This window comes from Pongo pygmaeus, chromosome 19, assembly GCF_028885625.2.
Source record: "Pongo pygmaeus isolate AG05252 chromosome 19, NHGRI_mPonPyg2-v2.0_pri, whole genome shotgun sequence".
Classification (NCBI taxonomy): Eukaryota; Metazoa; Chordata; class Mammalia; order Primates; family Hominidae; genus Pongo; species Pongo pygmaeus.
The window spans coordinates 90,831,280-90,856,134 of NC_072392.2; the positions used below are offsets into that span (position 1 = coordinate 90,831,280).

Consider the following 24,855-nt stretch of genomic DNA (forward strand, 5'->3'; position numbering starts at 1 on the left):
GGGTCATGGCCCCAGACCTCTGGCTTTCTTGGATCCAACCCATTTTCAAGCCTGATTCTCTGAAAGAGCCTGTGAGTTCCCTAAGTTCCCTAATAGGCTTCCACTCATTTCCTTTTCTGTTTAAGTAAGCTGCTGTTGGCTGCTGTTGTTGCAACCAAGAATCTGACTAGCCCTTCCCATCTGAGCTCTTTCCTTTGCCTCTCCTAATGTTGGATCAGGGAGGTGTTAGTTCCAACTTTAGTTAGCTCTTTTATGATCATCCTTGCAAAGAAGCAGCTTTGAAAAGTACTGAACGTAACACAGGTCATCCACAACATCCCCTTTTTATTGATATTAATCACAGTTATGAGGTCTTGTCCATCAGAAAGCACAATTTACATTATGTAGAACTACATACAAAGACATAAAAATAAAACATACATACACCAACCACCACACCAGTTAATCTCAACCAATCAAACCTCTGAATGTGTCTTCAATTTTGATCATCAGTGCTTCGGAAGAATGTACATAGACCCAGCCCAAGGTTGGCCTTTGGGGTCTGACAGCATTCACAGAGCAGGAGATTCACCCTTGGAAGCAATTGAATGTGTAAACTCTGAAAGCAGACACTGACAATGCAATGCCTGCATACCTGACTCCTGGGCTGCCTTCCTTCTCAGCAGAGCCCACTGAAAGTCTCACGTGTGCCTTTAACCAATGAGGATGGCAGGCCTTATCTGTGTTTGAAGTGGACAGGTCATTGCTACCCCTGTTGGAGAAGCTATGTAAGAAGGAGTAGGCTGGCTTCTGGTCTAGTTCGACTCATTCTTTATAGGGACACTTCAGAATGATGAGTTGGCTAGAATTTACTTTAAAGGGGAAACGTAAAATTACCTCTTCTTTTCCTATCCCCTTCTTCCTTTCCCATCCTGAGCCCTCTGGCAAGGCCTGTTGCAGCTCAAGAGTTTTTGGTCAGATTACAAGTTACCAAATGGTCAACAGGGAAGGACCCACTGCAGATTCCAAAAGTCTTTCATTCACTTGAGTTAATTGAAATGGCTCCTTCTTTGAGTAATTGAAGAGTTTGAGTTCTAGCAGTTTGCTGGTGTCTCCAAGTCTCTTAGAAACATGATGGCTATAAACTTATCAAAATAAATGCCTAAGAAATTTGGAAAGCGTGACAAATGGCATTGTTCCTGGAAACCATTGACAGCAGAGGCCTCCGATCAAACCCACACTCTGTCTGTCTCTTCTTTCCACAGGGCTCACTGTGAGTTCACAGTTGTCTTCATCCCCTTTCCTTCAATAATGTCAATCTTTGCCTTTAAAAAAAAAAAAGCCAGACTAGCCAATTTCCTTCCCTTTTTCTGTGTCCCCTTCCCATGTAGTATCTCTTTAGGGGGAGGTAAAGGAAGGCATGCTCCTCTCTGGGCTGGCTCGGCCTTGGAAGGTAGCTTGCTATCTTTATGATGCTCCAGTTCCAACATTCTAGATGGGGAGAGGCTCAGCAGTGATGGAGCAGGAGGGGCGGATGAGAGGTGTGCTGGCCACTCTGCCCTGAGTCACTAGGCCACCAAAATGCTTAGGAGATGTCTCTTGGTAGCTCGCTTCTATAGGTGACCTTGAGGAGTTGGGAGGCAGATAGAAGGTCCCAAAGCGGAGATTTCCCTGATCTGAAGTTCCTTGATAATCCCACTGAAGAGAGAGTCCATTCAGTGGCCAAAACAAAGAATCCATATTTCCATGACACCTTAAAATTCCCCATTAAATCAAAAATCTCCCTCAAAGCAAAGTAAAAATGGTTCTATTATAATCAGAGTCAATCAGGATAATGAGATGAAGAAGAGAGGAAGGAAAAAAGTTTTAATGTGAAGAAAGAAGCTTGTTGTCCCACAGAAGCCAACCACTGCTGTTTCCTCATATGGCCTTTCCTGGGGTCCGAAGCGTCTCAGCCCTAGCCCAGGCCGACGTCCAGTGACATCATCACTACAAATCCCAGGATGGAGGCCCAGGATGCCAGTTTCCCATTACCACTGGAAGAGAAGGACAGGGAGAAAAGTAAGACCTTAATCCTCCCTGAGGCCACGGCTAGGCTGAAGGCATCCTCTGCAATGTCCAATTCCAAGAGAAAGCACACTACCATTAATAATGGTAACATTTACTGGGGCTTACTATGTACCAGGCAAACTAGTGAACTCATGGAACCCCAGACAACAACCTCATGAGGTCAGTATCATAATTATCCTCATTTTACTGGTGGGGAAACTGAGGCAAAGAGCAGTTACTTGCCCAAGGTCACCTATGATCATTCTGTGGTCCATGTGTGAGTAATAAAGAGGGGTGATTATTTCTTAAAGATATTATTTAATCTGGCCTTGTAAACTAGCCTCAGAATTATTCATCTATAAAAACCAAAATAGGCTGGGAGCGGTGGCTCAAGCCTGTAATCCCAGCACTTTGAGAGGCCGAGGCAGGCAGATCACCTGAGGTCAGGAGTTTGAGACTAGCCTGGCTAACATGGCAAAACCCCGTCTCTACTAAAAATACAAAAATTAGCTGGACGTGGTGGTGGTTGCCTGTAGTCCCAGCTACTTGGGAGGCTGAGGCATGAGAATCACTTGAACCTGGGATGTGGAGGTTGCAGTGAGCCGAGATCATACCACTGCACTCCAGCCTGGGTGACAGAGCAAGACTCTGCCATTAAAAAAAAAAAAAAAGAAAAGAAAAAAGAAAAACAAAACAAAACAAAACAACAACAACAACAAAATGGAACAAAGCAAACCCTTACTCCCACCTTCTGACACCTGGCATATAGCTAGCCAATGTATCACCTTGAATGACATTTCAGAGCTCACCTCTCCCTTCATTCCAGCCCCAGAGGATCGAGAGACAGGAAGAGAGAAAATACACAAAAATGATAGTCTACTGCATCAACGGACAGGGGGCAGGTGTGTAAGCCACTGCCTGGTGTCACCTCATTTCTTGACCCACCTGCCCTTTGCTTCTTTTCTTTTAGTTTCAGAGAGCACAGTCAAGGAGGCAGTGGGGATGCTCTTGGGAAGGGGCAGAAAGGGGAGGGAATAAGGAAAGGAAAGGCAAATGAAGAAAGAGCATATCCCAAGGCTGGGGTCCCAGCTGGGAGTGGGACAGGGATAGACAGGGAGGGAAGGTTCTCCAACCTGATCTGGGCTTCGGGGATGATGTCGTCCATGACCACGTAGACCATGGCACCAGCAGCAAAGGCCAGAGCATAGGGCAGGATGGGTTCAGCCAGCACCACGGCAAAGGCACCAAAGACCCCGGCCAGGGGCTCCACCATGCCGCTCAGCTGCCCGTACCTAAGGAGAGAACAGAGATATTTACCACTGCAGGGGGACGCAAGCAGACACTCCACGTGCCCAGACTGTTGGCTTAACCCTAGCACATGGATGCATGCCATTCTACGTCATATCTGAGCATGGCAGTGCAAAAAGCACATCATTGTTTTGTTGAAAGAAGCCCACATGGAGGATGCTGTGACATGGCCTTGCCCTCAGGCAGCACTCACCAGAAAGCTCTCCAGGTGGAGAAGCCTGCCCCTCGCAAGGGAAGGCTGACAGCCAGGCCCTCGGGGAAATTCTGGATCCCGATTCCAATGGCCAAATTCCTGAAAAACCAAGAAAGCGCATGAAGGCTGCTGTCTGGAACAGGTGCCCACACAATGGGAGTCCCTGGCCGAGGCCCAGACCTCCTTGGGTGCTAGGAAGCCAGGAGGAGACCTGTGACCTGCAGTAGGAGAGGAAGGAGAAAGGTCAGGAAGTGTGTAGGTAAAGAGCAGGGGCCGCAGGAGGGAGTGACGTGAGCCCTCTACCCATCATGCTGTCCTGGGTCCTGGGCAGGCTCTGTCCTTACAGTGCTTTGCTACAGCACAGAACACACTGGCTGGCTCTCAGGGTGCCCTGAGTTCTGCCACGTAGCTGTATAACTTTGCACTTTTCATTTTACTTTCTATACCTCTGTTTCTTTTTCTTTTTTTTTCTTTTTCTTTTTTTTTGAGATGGAGTCTCACTCTGGAGACTCCAGGCTGGAGTGCAGTGGCATGATCTTGGCTCACTGCAATCTCCACCTCTCGGGTTCAAGTGATTTCCAGCTAATTTTTGTATTTTTAGTAGAGATGGGGTTTTACCATGTTGGCCAGGCTGGTCTCAAACTCCTGACCTCAAGTGATCTGCCTGCCTTGGCCTCCCAAAGTGCTGGGATTATGGGCGTGAGCCACGGCACCCAGCCTACACCTCCGTTTCTTATATACAATTTGAGGACAACAATATCTACCATAAAGGATTGCTGAGTGACCCAGTGACCCAATAATGCCTATCACATCCTAGCATAGAGAGGTGCTCAACGCATTTTGGTTTCTATTCCGTTACAGCACGGAAATGGGTATATCACATTTTATTCAGAGGCATCTTCAGAAATGGGACAAGGAAGTGCAGCTGCAGATGCTGATGGTGCCACAGATCTGGCTCCGGGCTCAGCTTCTCCATGGGCTCTGCAGGTCTGGCATCATCGCTGCATTTCTTTGGGCCCCAGTGGTGCTCACAGTGATCCTCTCACCTCCTGCCTCTGCAGGACAGTGACGGGCTGTGCTGATAGATGCCTGTCTTTGAGAACCTGCTTTCTGCACAAACCAGGCACTGGAGTGTGAGAGGAGGGAGAAGCAAAATGGGATGCATACAAATGCAATCTGTGATCGCATGCCCGGCCTCAGGGGGCTTAGTATTTAGCCATGGAGACAACACAGGCATGTACATGAAGAACCCTCATTGTGGATGCTGTAAACTACAGCAAATCAGCCAAAAGTCAACTTGCACAGGAAGCAGAGGCATGAGGGAAGCAGAGCAGGGAAATGGGGCCAATCCGAGTGCCTTAGGAAGGCCCTTTTGCACATGAGACTCTACCTTGGCCGGACAGGTCCAAGAAGCAGCCTCTCCATGAAGGGCCATCTGATCAACAACGATCTAAAGGGCGTGAGAAAAGGGTGCCACTTGGCAAGCAATGCTGGTGTGTGGCCCGAGGGAATTGTGGGTAGATCAGATAGAGAAGGGAAACTCCACCATCACCGACTTTCAGGTCAACTGGCTCATGTCCATCCATCTTGCCGCCAATAGGAATCTACCCATTGCTGCAAGGGAGTGTTGTAGACTGGTAGCTGGGACCCCCTACCTATGACCTGCCCCAGGCTCCCGGGACTGGGACACACTTATGGCCCTGAAGGTCCTGTCAAGCCTGATCCAGCTGACGCCCAAGTTCCAGCCTCTAACAAAGAACACCAAGGTGAATCCCCAGTTTAGCATCTGACCTCCATTTTGTTTCAGGGTTTGGCCTTTACCCTGTTTTTTTACCTTTATTCCCCAACTCTTGTACATGTTTCATTGAGGTTCATAGTTCCAGATACCTCAGGAAGAAGTAGCCCCCACCTCGAGTCTGCCAGTCAAGTAGACTTAGGAAAAGTCCAGCCCTAACAGAATCTCACACCTGTCACCACATAGCTCACATGTGGTTCATATAATTAATGCCCATCCCTTTTTGACAATATTACAATGAGCCCCTCAGCATCTACCCATCAGCTTAAAATCTGCCCCCCGTGTGCAACAGCGTTGAGAGCCACTGGCCTAAGCAGGCATCATAGGAGGTGAGGATGAGGAAAGCAGTCAAGCCCACCTCCCTCCCAGGAGCCCCTTCCCTGCTATCCCAATTCCCAACACAGGCTGGGAGCCGAGGACACCTATGGCCACTACTGAATGCATCAGGAGCCTGCAGCCAGGGTGCTTACTGGATACAAGATCTGATTTGGAGAGCTCTGGAGGAGATCCGGAGCAACACAGGACAGGAGTAACAAAACAGGTGGCATTAGGGGACATGGATATGTAACACAAGTGATGGAGAATAGTGAGCACCCCATGGCAGGGATGGTCCCCCTCGGGTGGGGTGGGGGGAAGGAGCCCTGAGCTGACTTAGGAGCCGTGGGGCCTAGACTGGCTGGGGGGTGGGAAACTGTGAAGAGGGACAAAGCAGCTTCCCCAGGGAGCATCTGAAAAGTGATGGCATCTGAAAAATGATCAGTTCCTTAATAAAGGAAATATTATGGTCTCTTGGGACTGACAGAACCATTGAGCCTGTCTCTCCAACCTGCAGGCAGAACTGTTCATGAAGTGGAGTGGACAGACAAGAAGACACCCCACCACACCAGCCCAGGACATGTCCACAAAAGCTGCATCACTCAGCGTTTCCCACGAGTCTACCCAAATCCTTGTCTATATCACCCAAGTTTGTGCTCTCCTTTGACTCCTTAGAGAGGGGCTCAGACATGCTCCAACTTCATCCCTTGATCGAGGGGGCAGCAAACTTTTTCTGTCATGGGCCAGATAGTAAATATTTTAGGTTTTGCAGTCCACTGAGTCTCTGTCGCAACCACTCAACTCTGCCATTGCAGGTGCAAAAGCGGCTATGGACAATATATAAACCATTGAGTGTGGCTGTGTTCCAATAAAACTTTATCTACACAAACAAGTTGGGGGGCCAGATTTGGCCCATGGGCTGCAGTTTGCTGACCCCTGCCCTGATAGCTCAGTGGCTGCAGAAAGATATGACAAGATGAAACCACAGGCCCTGGGCATTGCAGACCCTGTCTCTTCTTATGTTCTCGTGGCCATGCATGTGGTAGTTGAAGTTTGGGCTTTGCAGTCTGACTTCTTCTGTCCAAATCCCGGGTCTGTGCTTTGTTAGCTGTGCTACTTTCCATTTCTCCAACTGTAGAATTTGAAGAACAATAACGCCCACCCTCAGTTCACAGCGTTGCTGATATGATTACCTGGGATGGTCCCTCTCAAGCCCTTAGCACACGGGAGCTAGTATGCAGTAAGCACCTAATCAATGCCTGTCCTGGGGTGAGGGTGAGTGTTATCACTGAGGCTGCAGTGTGAAATGACAGAGACAGGGACTTAAAGCTTTCCAAGAACTCATGCGTCCTCTTTCCAAGAGAGACTAAGATTTTCCACCCTGAAGCCAAAACTCATTCCTCTGCAAAGCTCTGCTTCAAAGAGACCTGGCTTGGCTGTTTTGCTTATGGCTCATCTATGCTTGAATTCCCATCAGCACTCATTCATTTGCTCTTGTTGACACTTCTGTGAGATTTTTACATCACTTGTAAGATTTTGGTGAGAACCACTGTGCAACCTGAAGGCATTTCAGATACTGTGTTCCTGTATACCGGTCGGTCTGTTTGGGTTGTACAGAAACTCCCAGGAGATGTGGACTCTTGCTTCTCCTGGGGCTGGCATCCTTCCTCCTATCACCTCCAGACCCCCCTGAGCCCCAGTAAATGCCTGGAGGCTGGATGCTTCCCTGGGTACAGAGGAGGGGAGAGCTGCTGGAAGGGAGTAGGGGGCATTCCAATGAGCCTGGGCTTGACTCTTCTGTTGCGCGCTTTTTTTTTTTTTTTTTTTTTTTGAGATGGAGTCTCGCTCTGTCATCCTGGCTGGAGGGCACTGGCACCATCTCAGCTCGTTGCAACCTCAACCTCTGGGGTTCAAGCGATTCTCCTGCTTCAGCCTCCCGAGTAGCTGGGATTACAGGCATGCACCACCACACACCCCTAAATTTTTTTGTATTTTTAGTAGAGACAGGGTTTCAGAATGTTGGCCAGGCTGGTCTCAAACTCCTGACCTCAGATGATCCACCTGCCTCAGCCTTGAAAAGTGCTGGGATTATAGGTATGAGCCACTGCACCCTGTTTTTTTTTTTGTTTGTTTGTTTCGGTTTTTCTTTTCTTTTCTTTTTTCTTTTTCTTTTTTCTTTTTTTTTTTTTTGAGATGGAGTCTCACTCTGTCGCCTAGGTCGGAGTGATCTTGGCTCACTGCAACCTCCACCTCCTGGGTTCAAGCGATTCTCCTGCCTCAGCCTCCCCAGTAGCTGGGATTACAGGTCCCCACCACCAAGTCCAGCTGATTTTTGTATTTTTAGTAGAGATGGGGTTTCACCACGTTGGCCAGGCTGGTCTCAAACTCCTGACCTCAGGTGATCTGCCCGACTCAGCCTCCCAAAGTGCGGGATTACAGGTGTGAGTCACCTCACCCGGCCTGCTGCACTTTTAAGTATGGAAAGCTCCATTGGATAATTGAGCCCTGGGGGTCACCTCTGAAGATTTTGTCCTGGGCAGCTGGGGACAGTTTTACACTTCCCTGAGAAGTGCTTCTAGGAGGTGAGGCCCTGGGCAGGAAGTCAACTGTAGCTTACATATCCTCCACATAGTCTTGATCTGTCCTAGTTCAACAGGAGAGAAGGATTTGGAGAAACGAGACAGGATGAAAAAGGAAATCTAGCTAGAGATGTTTAGGAAAAAGGTGTCATTCTTGGTCCCTTGTGTTTAAAATGTGTGTGTGTGTCTGCGGAAGGGTGGGGCGTGGGAAGTGAGCGGGTGGCCCTGCTTAGCCATCTTGCTTTTCCTTATTTTCTGGGTCCCTAACATGCCTTCCTAGCCAGTCTATAGGGGCAGGACGAAAGCGTCAGGAGTTCTCTTCCTCACCTTGAAAGGTCCTAGGCTCCCCTCTTCTGCTGCTCTGCCAGGGAGGGTGATGGGTGCCGCTTCTGGCATTGGGTATAGGATCGGAGTTAATGGCGTCACTTCTTCCCTCTGGGGCCCCGGGCCTAGGACTCGAAAGCTAGCTTTGGAAGACACTGTTGAGCGTTGCTTCAGTTACAGGATGCTGACAAGCGTGTTCTAACCAGCCCTGGGCAGAAATACAGCCTGTTCTCGCGACTTCTGCTACCAGTTTCATGTGCAAGCTGACCCTGAGCTCCTATCCCAGGAGTCGGAGGCATGCAAATATATTTCTGTTGAGGACAAATTCTTAAAGACAAATTCTTGCCAATATTTCATAAGCCCCTGCCCCGCCTTCCCAGACAGACCCTCATGGGGGGCCCCTTCCCTGCAACTTTGTTCAGCATCTCCTTGTAGCCCTCAAAATGGTTGAGTGAATACAACCAGCTTCCTTGACCTTTTGCAAAGTCCGAAGTGCAAGGTTTCTTTCCAATGAGGAAGGCCAAGGCTTCTGATATCTTGGGCCTTGCCAGGCACTTGGTGGCTGGCTGTCAGTCCGTTGCCATTGCCTGCACCTCATATTCACAGGCAGGCACATGAATGTAGCTGCAGAGTGACCAGCCCAATGTCACTGACAAGTCAGAGGTGGGGCTCCCCGTCCAAAGTCCTCGCCGTGACATAGCGCTGACTACAGCCATCGCCCGGCGGGCTGTGGGAGCCTCCTCCACATCCTGTCTGGGAGCCACCGTCCTGATAAGCAGCATAGAAACCCCATTCTTCCATCCCTGGCAAGCCTCGTTACCTCTGCCCTGCCCCAGCCCTGGCACGGGGCTGCCAGCTCAAACAGTTGCCACGCCCTCTGGATCCTGCCAGGCCTTTCTCAGCAGAGCATTGCATTGCTGGGCGGTCACAGAGTCCCTCCTGACACCTCTGGGCTCCTCTGTTCCCCAGCAGGGGCTGGCACCACAGTTTCTCTGCCTTTCCTACCTGTCATGCACAACACTACCTAATTGGGCTCTCCTCCACACACACGTGCACACGCACAGGCCCATCCAAGTTCCCTCGCCCCACTGCATGTTGGGCGTCTGTCAGAGGCCCACTGGTGGGGGTGACCCAGTGGAGGACACAGTCCCTTCCAGCCCTCTCCTCTTCTTCAATCACCTGCATCAGCTCCAGAGTGGGATTTGAATCCACGGCTCTCAGACCTGATGACACATGCCAGTCACAGGGAGCACCGGCAAATGCCGATGCCTCGGCCCCACCCTGGAGGTCTCGGTTTATTGCCGTGGCATTGGGCCCCCTGTGTGCAGATTTGAAGAGTGTGCAATGGTGTTGAGAGCCACTGGCCTAAGCAGGTGTCAGAGGAGGTGAGGATGAGGATGGAGGCCAAGCCCACCTCCCTCCCAGGAGCCCCTTCCCTACTATCCTAAATCCCAACACAGTCTGGGAGCTGAGGACACCTGTGGCCACTACTGAATGCATCAGGAGCCTGCAACCGGGGTGCTTACTATATACAAGATCTGATCTGGGGAGCTCTGGAGGAGATCCGGAGCAACTGAAGGCAGGAGTAGCAAAGCAGGTGGTATTCGGGGATATGGATGCATAACAGAAGTGACGGAGAATAACGAGGACCCCGTGGCAGGGATGGTCTCTCGGTGGTAGGGGGTGAGCCCTGAGCTGACTTAGGAGCTGTGGGGCCTAGACTGGCTTGGGGGTGGGAAACTGTGAAGAGGAACAAGGGCAGCCTCCCGGGGGGCTGGTGGCGTGGAGGATGCCCCAGGCTCACCAGCTCCCCTCCTGCAGCCCTGCTGTGCATTCCTGCAAGGCCTTCAGTCTAACTAAACACTCTGAGCTGACGATCCTGGGCAGGTGGGGTTGGTGGGCCATTCTCTCCCTCCTTTATGCTCTGGGAAGGGAAAGGTCAGATGAGAGGTTTCCTTTCCAGGATGGGCCATGAAAATTCAAAACGGCATTCAAAAGCAACGGGGAAAATACAAACCCATGCCCTTCTGAAGACAGTGAAGCTGCTGTCTTCTGGGTTCTGTTCCTCCCCAGCAGTAGCACAAAGACACCATTACTAGTCTGGACCACGACACATTAATGGGAAGGAGAGGGAAGTGGAGATGAAGGGCTCTTTTAGAAAAGAAACCACAGGCTGTCCCCTGACAAGGTCCCTTGTCCCTTCCGTGACAAGCCAAGTCCCATGGCAACCTGTCACCAGAGCCTGACTGAGAGCAACAAGGCAGAGATCTCTCGAGAAGGGCCAGGAGAGGGGCATCCGTGTGGAGAGTGGGACAGGACAGGAGAGAGGGAGCGTGGAAAGGGAAGGAGATGGGGGAGGCGGGCAGGGAGGGTCGACAGGGCAGAGAGTCATTGGGGAGGAGGAGGGCGGATGACTCCTGGGGTTGGGCTGCACCAGCAAGGACAAGAGCAGCCCTGACAGGCCTCTCCCGGGGAGGTCTGTCTGCGGGGGCTGCCTCATGAAGGCAGAGTTTGCCTCACGGCATCCAGACTTCTCTTTTCCTTTTCCTTAGGAATCAGAATTTGCTAGGAAGGGACAGAACCAGAGAACCACGAGGAAGGAGGGTCCCATCCAGCACTGGGGGAATCAGGGTTTATTTTTAAAGTTCATTTCCTATTATATGTTTATTTATATATATTTTTTAAACATCGAAGGCCAGGCATGGTGGCTCACACCTGTAATCCCGGCACTTTGGGAGGCTGAGGCAGGAGGATTGCTTGAGGCCAGGAGTTTGACCAGCCTGGGCAACATAGCAAGACCCTGTCTGTATATAATAAATAAAAATAAATAAAAAAGAGAAAAAAGAAGAACAGCAAAGAACAGAATTATCAAGCATATTTCAAAACCATTCCTCAAAAAAATAAATAAATAGGCCAGGCACGGTGGCTCACACCTGTAATCCCAACACTTTGGGAGGCAGAGGTGGGCAGATCATGAGGTCAGGAGTTCGAGACCAGCCTGGTCAACACGGTGAAACTCCGTCTTTACTAAAAATACAAAAATTAGCCAGGCATGGTGGTGGGTGCCTGTAATCCCAGCTACTAGGGAGGCTGAGGCATGAGAATCGCTTGAACCCGGGAGGCAGAGGTTACAGTGAGCCGAGATTGCACCACCGCACTCCAGCCTGGGCAACAGAGTGAGATTCTGCCTCAAAACAAACAAACAAACAAAAGATAAATAAATAAATAAATAAAAATAAACATCAAAGAGGAGCAGAGATGGAAGAGAGAATGGCAAGAAGGAAGACTACAGAAGATCACCTGACTGCTCTGACTTTGGGCAGGAGTGAGTAGCAATGGTTGACGTCATTAGAATGTGCAGGCCAATATGTTAAGAGGTCAGAATTCCCTGAATACAGTGTCCCTTTTGGGACAGGAACTAGGGTGCCCAACCATTCCGGTTTACCAGGGACTGAGGGGTTTCCCAGGATGTAGGACTTTCAGTGCTAAACCTGGCACAGTCCCCAGATAACTGATGTGAGTTGGTCACCCTCAGAAGTACACAGAAACAGGGTAGGTGGCAGAGGCAAGCTAGGGTAAGAATTTTAATTTTCCACAGGGGATATATACAGAATCCTACAAGCTAAGCAGATGTTTGAAAAAGTAAAAAGCCCTACCTAACACTCGCAATGGTCTAATGCAAATTTTGACCACTTTTAGCCCCTTGGATCTACTGCCCTCTAGAGAGCCAGCTTCCCTGAAACCCTCACCAGCCCCATTGATGCTGGCTTGGTCCTTGTGGGCTGCTGTCTCCAGCCCAGCCCTGAGTGACATCCAGGAGCTGGGCAGGCATGGCAGAAACAGAAGAGATGGCCTCCCTGTAGGGACAGCAGCAGACACTTTGCTTTCTTGGGTAGGGACATAAAGAAGCAATTCAGGCTGCTTAGGAAACCCCCAGAGGTGACCTGTGAGGAAGTGGGGAAGGCCCTGGGCCTGGGCACAAATAATGTATCCTAGAAGATGGAGGGGGCTGGGCCCACAAGGGGTGCCAAGGGGGTACAGGCGGGGGAAAGGTGTCCATTCATCGGCTTGGCCTCTACATGGGCTGGATGCAGGGGCAGAGGTGGACAGCCTGAGGTACTTTTCCAGAGGTCTCTCTCATCCTTTGCTCTTCCAACCTGGTAGAGGCTGATGGCCAATGGCCAGGGTCCCATCCGGGTGCTAGGTAAGAAGGGCCTCCCTCCTCATATCTTCAGGGAACGCTAATCCCAAGCAGTGGGCAACAGGAAGAAAGGCATCCCCAGCGGGCAGCTGTTTCTTCTTCTTAGAGGGCTGACCCTGTTTCGCCCCAGGGGCTGACTTCTCATCTCCTGCATCCTCCTCCTACTCAGTGATCCCCCCCACCCATCACCCACGTTAAAAGTTAGGGCCCTTGGAGGTCGCCTGGCTCAATGCCTTGATTGTTAAGATTATTAAGGTAGAAAAAGGAGATGCAGACAAGTTCAATGCCTTTGCAGGCCCTGTGATGTGTAATGCCAGTCAAACATACGAGTCAAACACATCTGGGTGGGACCCCAGGTGCACAGGTGGGACCGAGTGCAAGCTACAGATCACTCAGCCTTTCCTTTAACTGAAAAATGGGCATAAAACTCCCCCACTGACAGGGCTCTTGTGTGGATGGCAAATGATCACTGTGAAGTGCCAGGCCGAGCCCAGAGCCCAGAGTGGGTGCTCTTGAAATAGGAGCCACTGTTAAAACTGCCTGAGGCTGCTGAATGAGGCGGCGATGAGCTGGGCACTGAAGCCTCCTATTCCCCCCCAGCCTGGTGACCTCCCAGCCTCACACCAATTTCTTCTACAATGGGTGTGCCTTAGCTTTCTCAATTATATGATTTCCTGGGCAGAACCATGTCTTGCAGTGGCAACTTGGCCACCTGGGAGCCTCTTCTCAGGAGTCACTCCAGAATCAACTGCTAAGCCCTGGCCATGTGCAAGAGCTCATGCCACATATGAAGAAAGACGTTTGGAAGGTCCCTGTCTTCAAGGAACTTATAATCTGATGCGGGGCAAGAGATCTGCCTGCAAATGACTCCAACACAGCACGGGACTTGCTAAAGGCTATAAGAGTAGCACACAGCATTGGGGGGAGGATGATTTTGGCAGAGACAGATGATCCAGGAAACCTTTGTGGAGAAAGCAACATCCAAGATGGACTGTGAAGGATGGGGACAATTTTAATAGATAAAGATGGGGAAATGCATTTCATCCAGAAAGAAGGAACAGAGAAAGCAAAGATGTGAGATGATCTGGTGGAGTGAGCCGGGTCTTCCTTTCTCTCCCCTTCTCCAAGTCCAAGCCAACATACAAACAAAAATAAAACATGCATTCGAGCCAAGGCCTATCTCTCTTACACATGTGTCCTCTGTGACTCTTTTTTTTTTTTTTTGGAGACAGAGTCTTGCTCTCTTGCCCAGGCTGAAGTGCAGTGGTGCGATCTTGGCTCACTGCAACCTCTGCCTCCCGGGTTCAAGCAATTCTCCTGCCTCAGCCTCCCAAATAGCTGGGATTACAGGCACCTACCACCATGCCTGGCTAATTTTTGTGTGTGTGTGTATTTTTAGTAGAGACAGGGTTTCACCATGTTGGCCATGCTGGTCTCAAACTCTTGACCTTAGGCAATCTGCCTGCCTCAGGCTCCCAAAGTGTTGGGATTACAGGCGTGAGCCACCATGCCTGGCCCTCTGTGATTCTTTCTTAGCTGAACCTGCTGGATTTTTAGGGAAAACCTGAGTGTTAAACACCCCAGGCATACCTCAGGTGTTTTCCAAGGCCGGAGTGCGAAGTACCATCCCAGGGGTCCCTATACCATCTTTGGGAGGCAGATGCCTGTGCTGAGTGAGTTACTCAGGGGTGTTCCCTTGAAATTCATTTATTAGCCATCTCCACTCAAACCTCAATGTCTCAGGCCTTGAGCTTGGGAAATTCTTCCAGCTCATGTCAGCAGCAGCACAGAGTATGTGCCAGGAGCTGTGCACAGCACTGCAGACCCCACTGCAACCGCCTGCGGTTGAAACCAGCTCAAGTCTTTCATTACCGCACCCATCAGAGGCAGCCCGAGGTCCTCCAGCTAGAATAAAAATGATGATAACCACTGCTGTTATTTATTGAGTATTACTACGTGCTGGGCGTGCTTGTAAGTATATTACATGTAACAACACGCCTTGTCCTCTCAACCACTTCATGAGCAGCTTTCGCCATTATTCCCATTTTACAGATGGAGAAACTGATGCTGAAGGAGTTAAATTACTGGCCCTGAAGGTTATGGAGCTGGGAAGTGACAGAGCAGGGCCTCCTAATTGTGACTGGTACACACACTGGGTTTTCAGGGCCTCATGCAGACCCATCAAACCATAGGGAGACAGGGGCAGATGCTGCCTGACACCCACTTGGCTAGTGAGCTGAGGTTCTGGCCTCTTCTGGTCAACAGGGAGGGCAGGCCAGACTCAGGGGTTTCGAGCCAGAGACCTCCAGGATTTAATGGAGTGGAACGTGCCATCCACAGCAGGATTTCTCAACCTCACCACTACTGACATTTCACACCGTGAGTTCCTTGTTGTGGGGGCCTGGTACTGTGCACTGCAGGATGCTTAGCAGCATCCTCAGCTCCTATCCGCTAGACGCCAGCAGCAAACTCTCAGTTGTGACAACCAAAATGTCTCCAGACATGGCCAAATGTCTCCGGGAAGGGGGAGGGGACCACCCCTGGTTGAGACCCACTGACCTGGAGTAAACAGGTTAGATAAGCTTGCTTCCTTAGCAAATAGCTGGATGACAAAAACTGCTCAGACTGAGTGTGGAGAACACCTGATCTCACACATCTCATTTGAGAATTTCTAGCCTCAGTGGAGTGCAGGCTTCTAGGGAACTTAGCTATAGCACGACAGATTTGGGGCTGAGCAACCACCTTTAAGAACCACCAGGCCTCAGCTCCCTTAGTCCAAAGCCAGTGGTCACTCTCAAAGCTCACTGTTGCACAATTCCAGGGGTACTTTTCACCTTGTGTTCTCTGACCATGGCGCCCCCTGGAGTTGTGCAGTGGGACACTCCTGCTTGAGCGCAGATTGCTGCTCAGCCTGGGGTGTAGTTCTGGGGTTCGAGGTGCACGCCCTCAGGAGAGGTGGTGGAGAGAGTCATGGGTTTCTCTGAGAATTGGCAAGCGAAGGGACAGCAACCTGCAGCCTTGCTCTCCAGGCTATATTCCCTGGCCGGCTGATTGTGAAAGGAGAATGGCATATCCCTGACAAGCCCTGCTTCACCCCGGCTTTCAGATCCTCCCATGTGCGATGAGCGTGTGTGTTCTTGCGTGGCAGGCCCTTACATACTGTTTTGATTGTTATCGTCTTGCCGTGAAAGGCCTGATTGTTCAGGCCTGGAGATGACATCACCAGCTTCCCACTCGGGCAGCCTGTCGAGGTGTTTGATGAGCCTGCAGGTGGGAAGGGGCTGGGTACTCCCCGCAGGGCTGCCCGGCCCTACCTGCTCAGAGGAGCTGGCTTAGCACGCAAGGGATCTTCCCCCACCCTCTTGGTGCAGTTCTCGGAAACTTCTTGGTGCAGGCTGGCGGGATGAGATGACCCATCCATTCCCTTAGTCTGCTGCCTTCCTTCGAGGGGGTGAGGAAGAGCCCAAGGAAATCAGCTGGAAGGCAGGGTGGTGGCTGAGGGTGATTCAGGCCACCACTGTGCACTTCTCCTTGCAGAAGTGTAGACAAACCGCCCAGATTTCTATGGGATCACTGACTCCCAGAGGAATGCTCTGAAGACCTTCACCTGCTAAGTGTCCCAGCAAAGCAAACCAATCCTATGCACTGGCCAAGTATGAGGCTGCCTCATACAGTGTGGTGGGGGCACACATCTGAGAGCAATGTGCCTCTGTAGCCATCAAATGACACACCTTAAACTGGGCACAGTGGTTCGCACCTGTAATCCCAGCAACTCAGGAGATGGGTGGGAGGACTGCTTGAGCCCAGGAGTTTGAGGCTGTAGTACTATGATGGAGCCATGGCAGTCCAGCCTGGACTGGCCAACAGAGTGAGGCCTTTTTTTAGAAAGAAAAGAAAGGAAGAAAGAAAAGAGGGAAGAAAGAAAGAAAGAGAGAGAGAAAGAGAAAAGAAAAGAAAAGAAAAAGGAAGGAAAGGAAGGAAAAGAAAACAAAGAAAAGGAAGGAAAGAGGGAAGAAAGAGAAGAGAGAAAGAGAGAGAAAGAAAGAAAGAGAAAGAAAGAAAAGAAAAGAAAAAAGAAAAAGGAAGGAAAAGAAAGAAAAGGAAGGAAGGAAAGAGGGAAGAAAGAGAAGAAAGAGAGAGAAAGAGAGAAAGAAAGAAAGAAAAGAAAAGAAAAAGGAAGGAAAAGAAAGAAAAGGAAGGAAGGAAGGAGGGAAGAAAGAGAAGAAAGAGAGAGAAAGAAAGAAAGAAAAGAAAAAAGAAAAAAGAAGGAAAAGAAAAAGAAAAAGAAGGAAGGAGGGAAGAAAAAAAGAAAGAGAGAGAAAGAAAAGAAAAGAAAAGAAAAAGGAAGGAAAAGAAAAGAAAGAAAAGGAAGGAAGGAAGGAGGGAATAAAGAGAAGAAAGAGAGAAAGAGAAAGCGAGAAAGACAGACACACACATCCTGGGAGTGCTGTTATTCATGGCAGTGCTATCAATAATTGTCATAAACTGGAAACCATGCAAGTGCCCCTCTACAACACAATGAGTAAAATAAACTCATTTTATTCCTTGTGTTTTATTCACACAATGGAATACTGTGTGGCAATGAGAATGAAAGGTTTATACCTCTGTGCAAGTCTGGAGCCATGTCACAGACACAATTTTGAGTGAGAAAAACTAGACACAAAATAGTAAGTGTTGTACAGTCCCATTCACACAAAGTCCCCAAACAGGCACAACCAAGCTATGCCTTCTTAGCTACTAATTTAATGGCCATTAGCCCATTAGCAGTTTTATTTGTTAATTCTCCTTAACATACTTGAAATTTTACAAACAACACGTTTGAGCAGAAACCGACAACTCTCTAAAGGTAGGATTTCAGTTCCTAGGGAGGAGTCATATTTTTGGGAAAAAGAGTGTCTTCCCACTACCTTTTTAAAAAGATATTTTACTGCAGTTGAATGTATGTGCAGAAAAGAGCAGATACGCATGCGTTCTACATGATAACGTGTCAGAAACTAAGCAAACCCATGAAATCCACATCCCGATCAAGAAACAGAACATCACCAGCACCCTGAGACCCCCTCAATCCTGGGCTCCTGCTCCTCATGGGCCTCTCCTGAAGGAGAATCACTATCCTCACTTCTAACAGCAGAGTCTAGTTGTATGTGATTTTGAACTTTATATGGATAGTTGAGGCAGCAGTGCAAGACCCCAGAAGAGGATCGCCTGGGGGTCTGAATGATGAGGGCCTCAGTCTCATTTCCTGCGGCCCTGGCATGTGGACAGTTTCCTTAGATCATGAGTTTGGACTTCTGTGTGGGGTATTGCCTCAGCATATGAAAGTCTGTCCCGCGGAGCACCTCTCACTCCAGTTTCTTATTCACTGAGTGCTTCAGCCTCTCCATCTGCAGCAAACACATTAGGGGAAGAGGTGTAACCGCAACATTTAGTTCCCCAGCTCTCAAAATACTATTGCAAACCACTAACAATGTTTCCAGAATTTTAGTGCTTTCTTCTTGAGAGCTTGTTTGGACGTTCTAGCAGGGGAGCACAGCTACTTGTATACCCTTGACCGAAGACTGTTCCTCCTCTATTGGGGATGGTCATCCTCTTCAACCAAGCGTGCAGCTTCGGGAGGGACGCACATGGAGCGGTGAAGGAGGAAGGGGACACCCGCCTAGCCAGCCAGATCAGCCGAATCAACCCTGGCAATCAAAGGGGTGACAGATGTCGCAGCCAGTTGCCCTCACATCCTTAGTGATTTCTTCTAAGGAGCTTTAAGTGCCTTTATAAACAGTTACTATTTCTTTGACAGAGGAGGTCCATTTTCTATTTTGTAGATGCAGTAATCAAGGTCTACAAAGGGTAAGCCATGTACTGAAAGACACGGCGTGGGTCCCTGCAGTGAGGGAAAGGATGCTGGATACCAAGCCCTCTTCCATACCTCATTGCTCCACATAAAACTGCAGAAGGCAGGGAGGGAAAGTGGTCAGTGGCAGCTTCGGGGAAGAGGAGACCATAAACCGTGGTGCCATTCTTGGCTACTCTCTGTCACACCTTATATGCAATTTGCCAGGGAAACCAGGGGCGGGAATCTACCTTTAGATCTGATGAGAATCCAGCCACTTCTCCCCTCTTCCACGGCTATACTAAGGTGCACGCCCCCATCAAGTCCTTCCTGGGCTACAGTAACAGCCTCCTAACCAGTCTCCCTGCTTCCGCCTTTGCCTCTATGAACTCTATTCTCTGCATATTTGCTAAGTCTGATTATGCAGCTCCTGTGTTCAAGACACTGCAGTGGTTCCCCATTCCACTCAGGGCCAGGGCCCACATCCCCCGCTGGCCTGTAATGACCTACAGGTTCGCGCCCTCCATTCTCTTCTTCTCCTCTGATTTCTCTTCTCTCCATTCTCTCGTCTCTCTGTTCTCTTCTCCCTCCGTTCTCTTCTTCTCTTCTGATTTCTTCTTCTATTGCTCTCTTCCTAGCTCTAGCTACTCCAGCCATCTGGTCTCCTTGCTGTTCATCCAGAATGCCTGGTTACTTCTACCTTGGGGCATTTTCACTGGAACATTCCTTCTCAGTTATCAGTGGCTCATTTCTTCACCTCTTTGAAGGCAAGGCCATAGGACCTTCCCAAGGCCAGATCATAAAAGGCTTTGTGGCTTCTTTCTCTCTTCTCTCTCTCTCTGGACTACTAGCTCTGGGGGAAGCCAGTTGCCATATTGTGAGAATATTCAAGCAGCCACGTGGAGGTGCCTACATGATGAGGAACTGAGACTTCCTGCCAACAGCCATGTGAGTGTGCCATCTTGGAAATGGATCCTTCAGCCCCACTCAAGACTTCAGGTGACTGCAGCCCCAGCTCACCTCTCTTGATTGCCACTTCATGAGAGACCCGGAGCCAGGACCACTCAGAAAAACCACTCTCAAATTCTTAACCCATAAAAAAATTGAGATAATCTTTGTTGGTTTAAGCCACCAAGTTTTGAGGGTTTTTTTTTTTTTTTTTTTTTTTTTTTTGGAGACAGGGTCTTGCTGTTGCCCAGGCTGGAGTGCAGTGGCATGATCATGGCTCACTGCAGCCTTGACCTCTCAGGTTAAAGCTATCCTCCCATCTCAGCCTCCGAAGACCAAAGCATGCGCTACCAGGCCCAGCTAATTTTTTAAAAATTACCTTTATAGAGACGGGGGTCTCACTATATTTCCCCGGCTTGTCTTGAATTCCTGGGCCCAAGTGATTCTCCCACCTCAGCTCCCAAAGTGTTGGGATTAAAGGTGTGAGCCACCACACCCAACCAAGTTTTGAGGTATTCTGTTATGCAGCAATAAGTAACTAATATAGTCACCTTCTCAATGAAATCTACCTTTTTTCTAAAACCAAGTCTTTCTCTTTCTTTTTCTCTTTCTCTTCCTTTTGATAGCATTTATTGTCCCCTAATCTACTATATATAAGGTATTATTTTTTTATGTTTATTATGTGTTCTTTCTCCCACACCTGACCTCACACTCAAACAAGCTAGGATTCTCTGTTCACCGATTTATCCCAAGCACATAGACAAATGCCAGGTGCATACAGCAACGAAACAGACATGTGTGCAAATGCACGTCTAAGAGTTCTAGCAGGTCTGAAGTCTGCTCCCAGCTGCGTGTAATCAATCAGCAGGGAGCATGTCACAATTCTCTGGGCCTCGGTGTCTTCAGCTGTAAAATAAGGAGGTTAAATTGGGCGACCCGTAAGTTCTTTTCCAGATCCTACGCTTTGTGATTCCTAAACAACAAGGGTATTGTGGGTTCTCTAGATTCCAGGGGTTGCCGAGACAGGCCTCCGCCTTTGCCAAAGCTCATTTTCCTGTCCATTTTCTGTGCACATCTGGAAAGCCAAAAAGCAAAACCATTGCATTGTGCACATCTGGACAGCATAAACCGATCACTCCAAGAGGAAACTCCAAAACGGCTGCTCAGCAAAACGGCAGTGGAGGCCAAATGAGAAAGGTTGAAAGGCTCCTTTCTTTTCCACCCGCAAAACAATCTTCTGGGCACAATCTTAGGAGCTGAATGCTTTGCCGCTGAATAACATACGCTCTCAATAGCCTTCGACTGCAGTCTCTGTCACTTTGCTCTCTCTGCCTGGCTCCTGGCCAATGCAAAACATACAGAAGGGGACTTTCTCCCCCACTACCCCCTTGTTTAGATGGATCTATACCTTCACTTATCCTTGGGGCATGTGGCCCGAGTTCAAAGCTGAACACCACCACCACCTGCTCCTCCTCCTCTTCCTTCAGGGAGAGTGATTGAACTGCACGCCTAATGCAAACTAAAGGGGGAGCTTTCAGGCCTCGTGAGAAATCCTTGGCTATTTGCATGCAGTTAGAACACACTCCCTTCCCTCCGTGGCTGAGAAGAGAAAGCTGCCTGGCAGTATGTAGTCTCGTTGTTTGACAACCAGCTTGGGCTTCCAAAACAAACAGGAATGATTATTCCTATTCCTTTGCAAATGATATGAGTTTCAGGGGCATTGAATTTATGCAGTGCAGGGAGGGGGAGAGGCACGTCCTGAAATGTGGGGTGCTTTCCATTTGCACCTTCAGAGCTGATAATGTCCAGGGCTCGCTGGGGAGGACACTTTGGAGCACAGGAAAGTTTAAGCGGCAATATGGAGCCTCTGAGTCAATGTCTTGTGAATGGCGGGGGACGCCTGCAAGGGGAGAATAAAGGTGAATGGAGACCCTGGGGTTAGGGTCATTCTCTAGACTTCCCTGAAGGGTGTAGGTGAAGAGGCAGGAGCAAGATGCAGGAAGTTAATAGCCCTGAAGTCTAGCCCTGGACCCTAACCCTCAAACAGCAGCATCTCCGTATGACTCAGGACACTCTATGAGGTGAGACCCCTGCTGTTACCCTGAAGCCTAACCATATGGAAAGCACATGGCCTGCTGACTCTAGGTGCAGGGGGGCCTTTCGAAAACCAGGCAAGAAGCTGGCAAGGAAATGAACAAAAGAGAAATCTTTTCCTTCCTCGCACTGTGTATTTTTGGACTTGCTTTCTAGCTAGCCAGGGACTCAGTGCTTTGCCATTGGGAAACAACTGTGTTTTCTTGGCTTCCCAGTATGGATGGCTGAGGGCGAGTGCAGGGTGCATGGCCAGGACACCAGTGCCACTAGGGTGGCTGGGGGCATCAACAGCTGGGAGGCTCAGCACCTGCTGCTTTGCATATGCTACCAATGCTATGAAGATGGTGGGCAAAGCAACCACCCTCACCAGAGCCACTTCTTCCAGGAATGCCTGGTGCAGACTGCAGAGATGCCAGGCCAACAGCAACCATGGCAGGAACACCAGCACTGCTTACTAAGCCCCTGCCCTACACCAGGCCCAATGCTAAGCACTGTTCATGTGTCTTCTCGTTTTTCTCTGGCACTTGCTCTATGCAGAAAATTTTACCAACCCATTTTATAGACGAAGAAACTGAGGCTTACAGAAGTTAAGTACTCTGTCCCAAGTTCACCAGCCTGTAAGCAGCCCAGCTGAAATTTCAGTTCAGGTCTGCTGACTCCAGAGCTCAAGGGCTTCCCCTGTGTGGCCGTGCTGCCTCCCATACTCCTGCAGAAACAGTGCAGAGTGAGGGTGGATCTTGCTGTAATCTTGGTTTAGGGTAGCCTGTGATTCTTAGCAATACTTCATACCATGAAATCACGTATTGCCAATTTTCCTCTGTGGGGTGGAATCTGATACAGACAATGTGAAAGATTTCTATAAATATTAATGCTGTTTGCTATAAATATTAATGCTGTTTAAGAATCTTTTTTTAAAAAAAAGAAGTTTCCAGTATTTTCAATGACTCACTGGCTTCTAGCACATACCTGGTGGCCTTTTCTCTCTTGACCAAGTCAGTAACTATAAAGCAAAATAAAGAAAAAAGGAAAAAAAAATCCCTAGCTCTGATTAGATGCTGAGTCTAACTGGCTCTGATGGATGCCCCAGGAAATATTCCCAAGGTGCCAAACCCCAGTCTTCTGGGTGGGAGGAAGCCAATTTAATACTTTTATCTCTGTAGCTCTTGCTGGTCAGTCCCCCCTCAAGTTTGCAAACTCTGTGTGCTGGTTTGTGCAAGAGGGACTATGACGCTGATTTTGACTTTGCAAACAGCACAGACCTCTGAGGGATAACTCGGCAATGTGCAGAGGGGTAGAAAAAAAGGAATGGGAAGTTCAAAGTGAGGAGAGAGAGCAAAACCACAGCTATGAATGGGTATGGAGGAAGGAGAAAAGTTGGGACCAGTGTCCACCACATGGCCAAGAAAGCGTAATCATGCAACAACTGCTTGGTCCCCACCTGGAGAGCCACTCACAGACACACAGTGTTCAGAGACCATCAACTTAGAGCTGAGACTTAAGAATAACTAATCTGTGGAAATAGGAGTTCATAGCAATGGTCTCCTACCCCTGTTGAAAACTGCATCCTATGGAAGACAGCCAGTTCTCAGGGCCCTTCAAAAATGTCAGTGTCATGTGAGACAGAAAAGGCAGGGTACCTGTCTTCCATTAATGGAGATTAAGGAGATGGGACAACCAAAGCAAACAAATAAAATGATACAAGGCAAACACATAAAACAATAGCAACAACTAACCAAACTAACAAATCCATAAACGACACTGGGAATGTTAAGAAAACCTGAACAGGGTCAGTATATTCGATAATTTTATTATATTGATGTTAAATTTTCTGGATGGGATAACCATATTGTAGTTATGTAGGAGAATGTTTTGTTTTTGTTTTTCTCAAAGTTATATAGGTTGCTCTACCTCAAGACTTCTCGAAAATGTTAACTGTAAGACGATGATCAAAACTGGGAAACCACATTGGCAAGACACTATGAACTAAACCACAGACCTTATTCAAGTCTCATCAATTCTCCCCTGACAGCCTTTTGCTATTTCAGGATCCAGTGTGGGATCCCATGTTGCATTTAGTTGTGATGTCTCCTTTGCCTCCTCTACTTTGCAATAATGTTTCAGTCTTTCCTTGTTTTTCATGACTTTGAAGAGTGCTGGCCAGTTATTTTGTAGAATGTCTCTCAAATTTGGGTTTCTCTGACATTTTCTCATGATTACATTGAGGTTATCCCTTTTTGGCAAGAATATCCAGAAGTGATATGTCCACATCAATCAGAGGGCACAGGAAAACTCAATGTGTCTTATTCCTGGTGATGCCAACCTTGATCACTTGCATAAAGTAGTTTGTGCTGGATTTCTCCACTATGAAGCCACCATTTCCCTTTTACAGTTAGTAAAAATTTGAAGGGAGATACCAATATGCCAATATCAGCCAGGCGCGGTGGCTTACGTCTGTAATCCTAACACTTTGAGAGACTGAGCGGGGCAGACTGCTTGAGCCCAGGAGTTAGAGACCCTCCTGGGCAACATAGGGAGACCCCCATCTCTACAAAACAAACTATATAGATATATACACACACACGTATATATACATATACACGTATATATGTATATACACATATATGTATAGATGTATGTACACATATATATACGTATAGATGTATATACACATATATATACGTATAGATGTATATACACATATATACGTATAGATGCATATACACATATATACGTATAGATGTATATACACATATATATGTATAGATGTATATACACACATATATATGAGTATATATATATAGTTTGTTTTGTAGAGATACGTATACACACACACACACACACACACACACATATATACACACACACATATATATATATGCCAGGCATGGTGGCACACATCTGTGGTCCCAGTTACTCATGAGGCAGAGACAGGATGATCACTTGAGCCTGGGAGGTCAGGGCTACAGTGAGTTGTGATTGTGCCACTGCACTCCAGCCTGGGCAGTGAAGCCAGACCCTGTCTCAAAAAAAAAAAAAAAAAAAAGAGCAAATATCCTGTTTCTCCTTGAATTTTCTCACAGTAATCTTAGTTCTCATTGGTGGATCTTGCCTACAGCAATTATTACTGTGGTATTCTAGTGGGGGCTTTCCATTTCCCCCCTTCCTTCTACATTTATTAATTGAAATTTATCTATAAGCAAGACCTGTTTCATCTCTTCCATTTAAGAAAACTATTCAATTATT

At 48.5% G+C, this 24,855-nt stretch overlaps 1 protein-coding gene across 8 annotated transcripts in view; it reads right to left on the reverse strand.

Moving 5' to 3' along the window:
* Window positions 1-307: 307 nt before the first annotated feature.
* The window catches only part of SLC39A11 (solute carrier family 39 member 11), a 569,718-nt gene continuing 545,170 nt past the window's right edge, over window positions 308-24,855 (reverse strand). For all 8 annotated transcript variants that reach the window (XM_054459871.2, XM_063655393.1, XM_054459872.2 and 5 more), the window contains 3 exons: window positions 3,530-3,628; window positions 3,162-3,320; window positions 308-2,015 (listed from right to left, as the gene is read on the reverse strand). In XM_054459871.2, coding sequence (XP_054315846.2) covers window positions 1,937-2,015; window positions 3,162-3,320; window positions 3,530-3,628 — 337 coding nt within the window. In that variant the 3' untranslated portion in view covers window positions 308-1,936. The remainder of the gene's footprint in view (window positions 2,016-3,161; window positions 3,321-3,529; window positions 3,629-24,855) is intronic.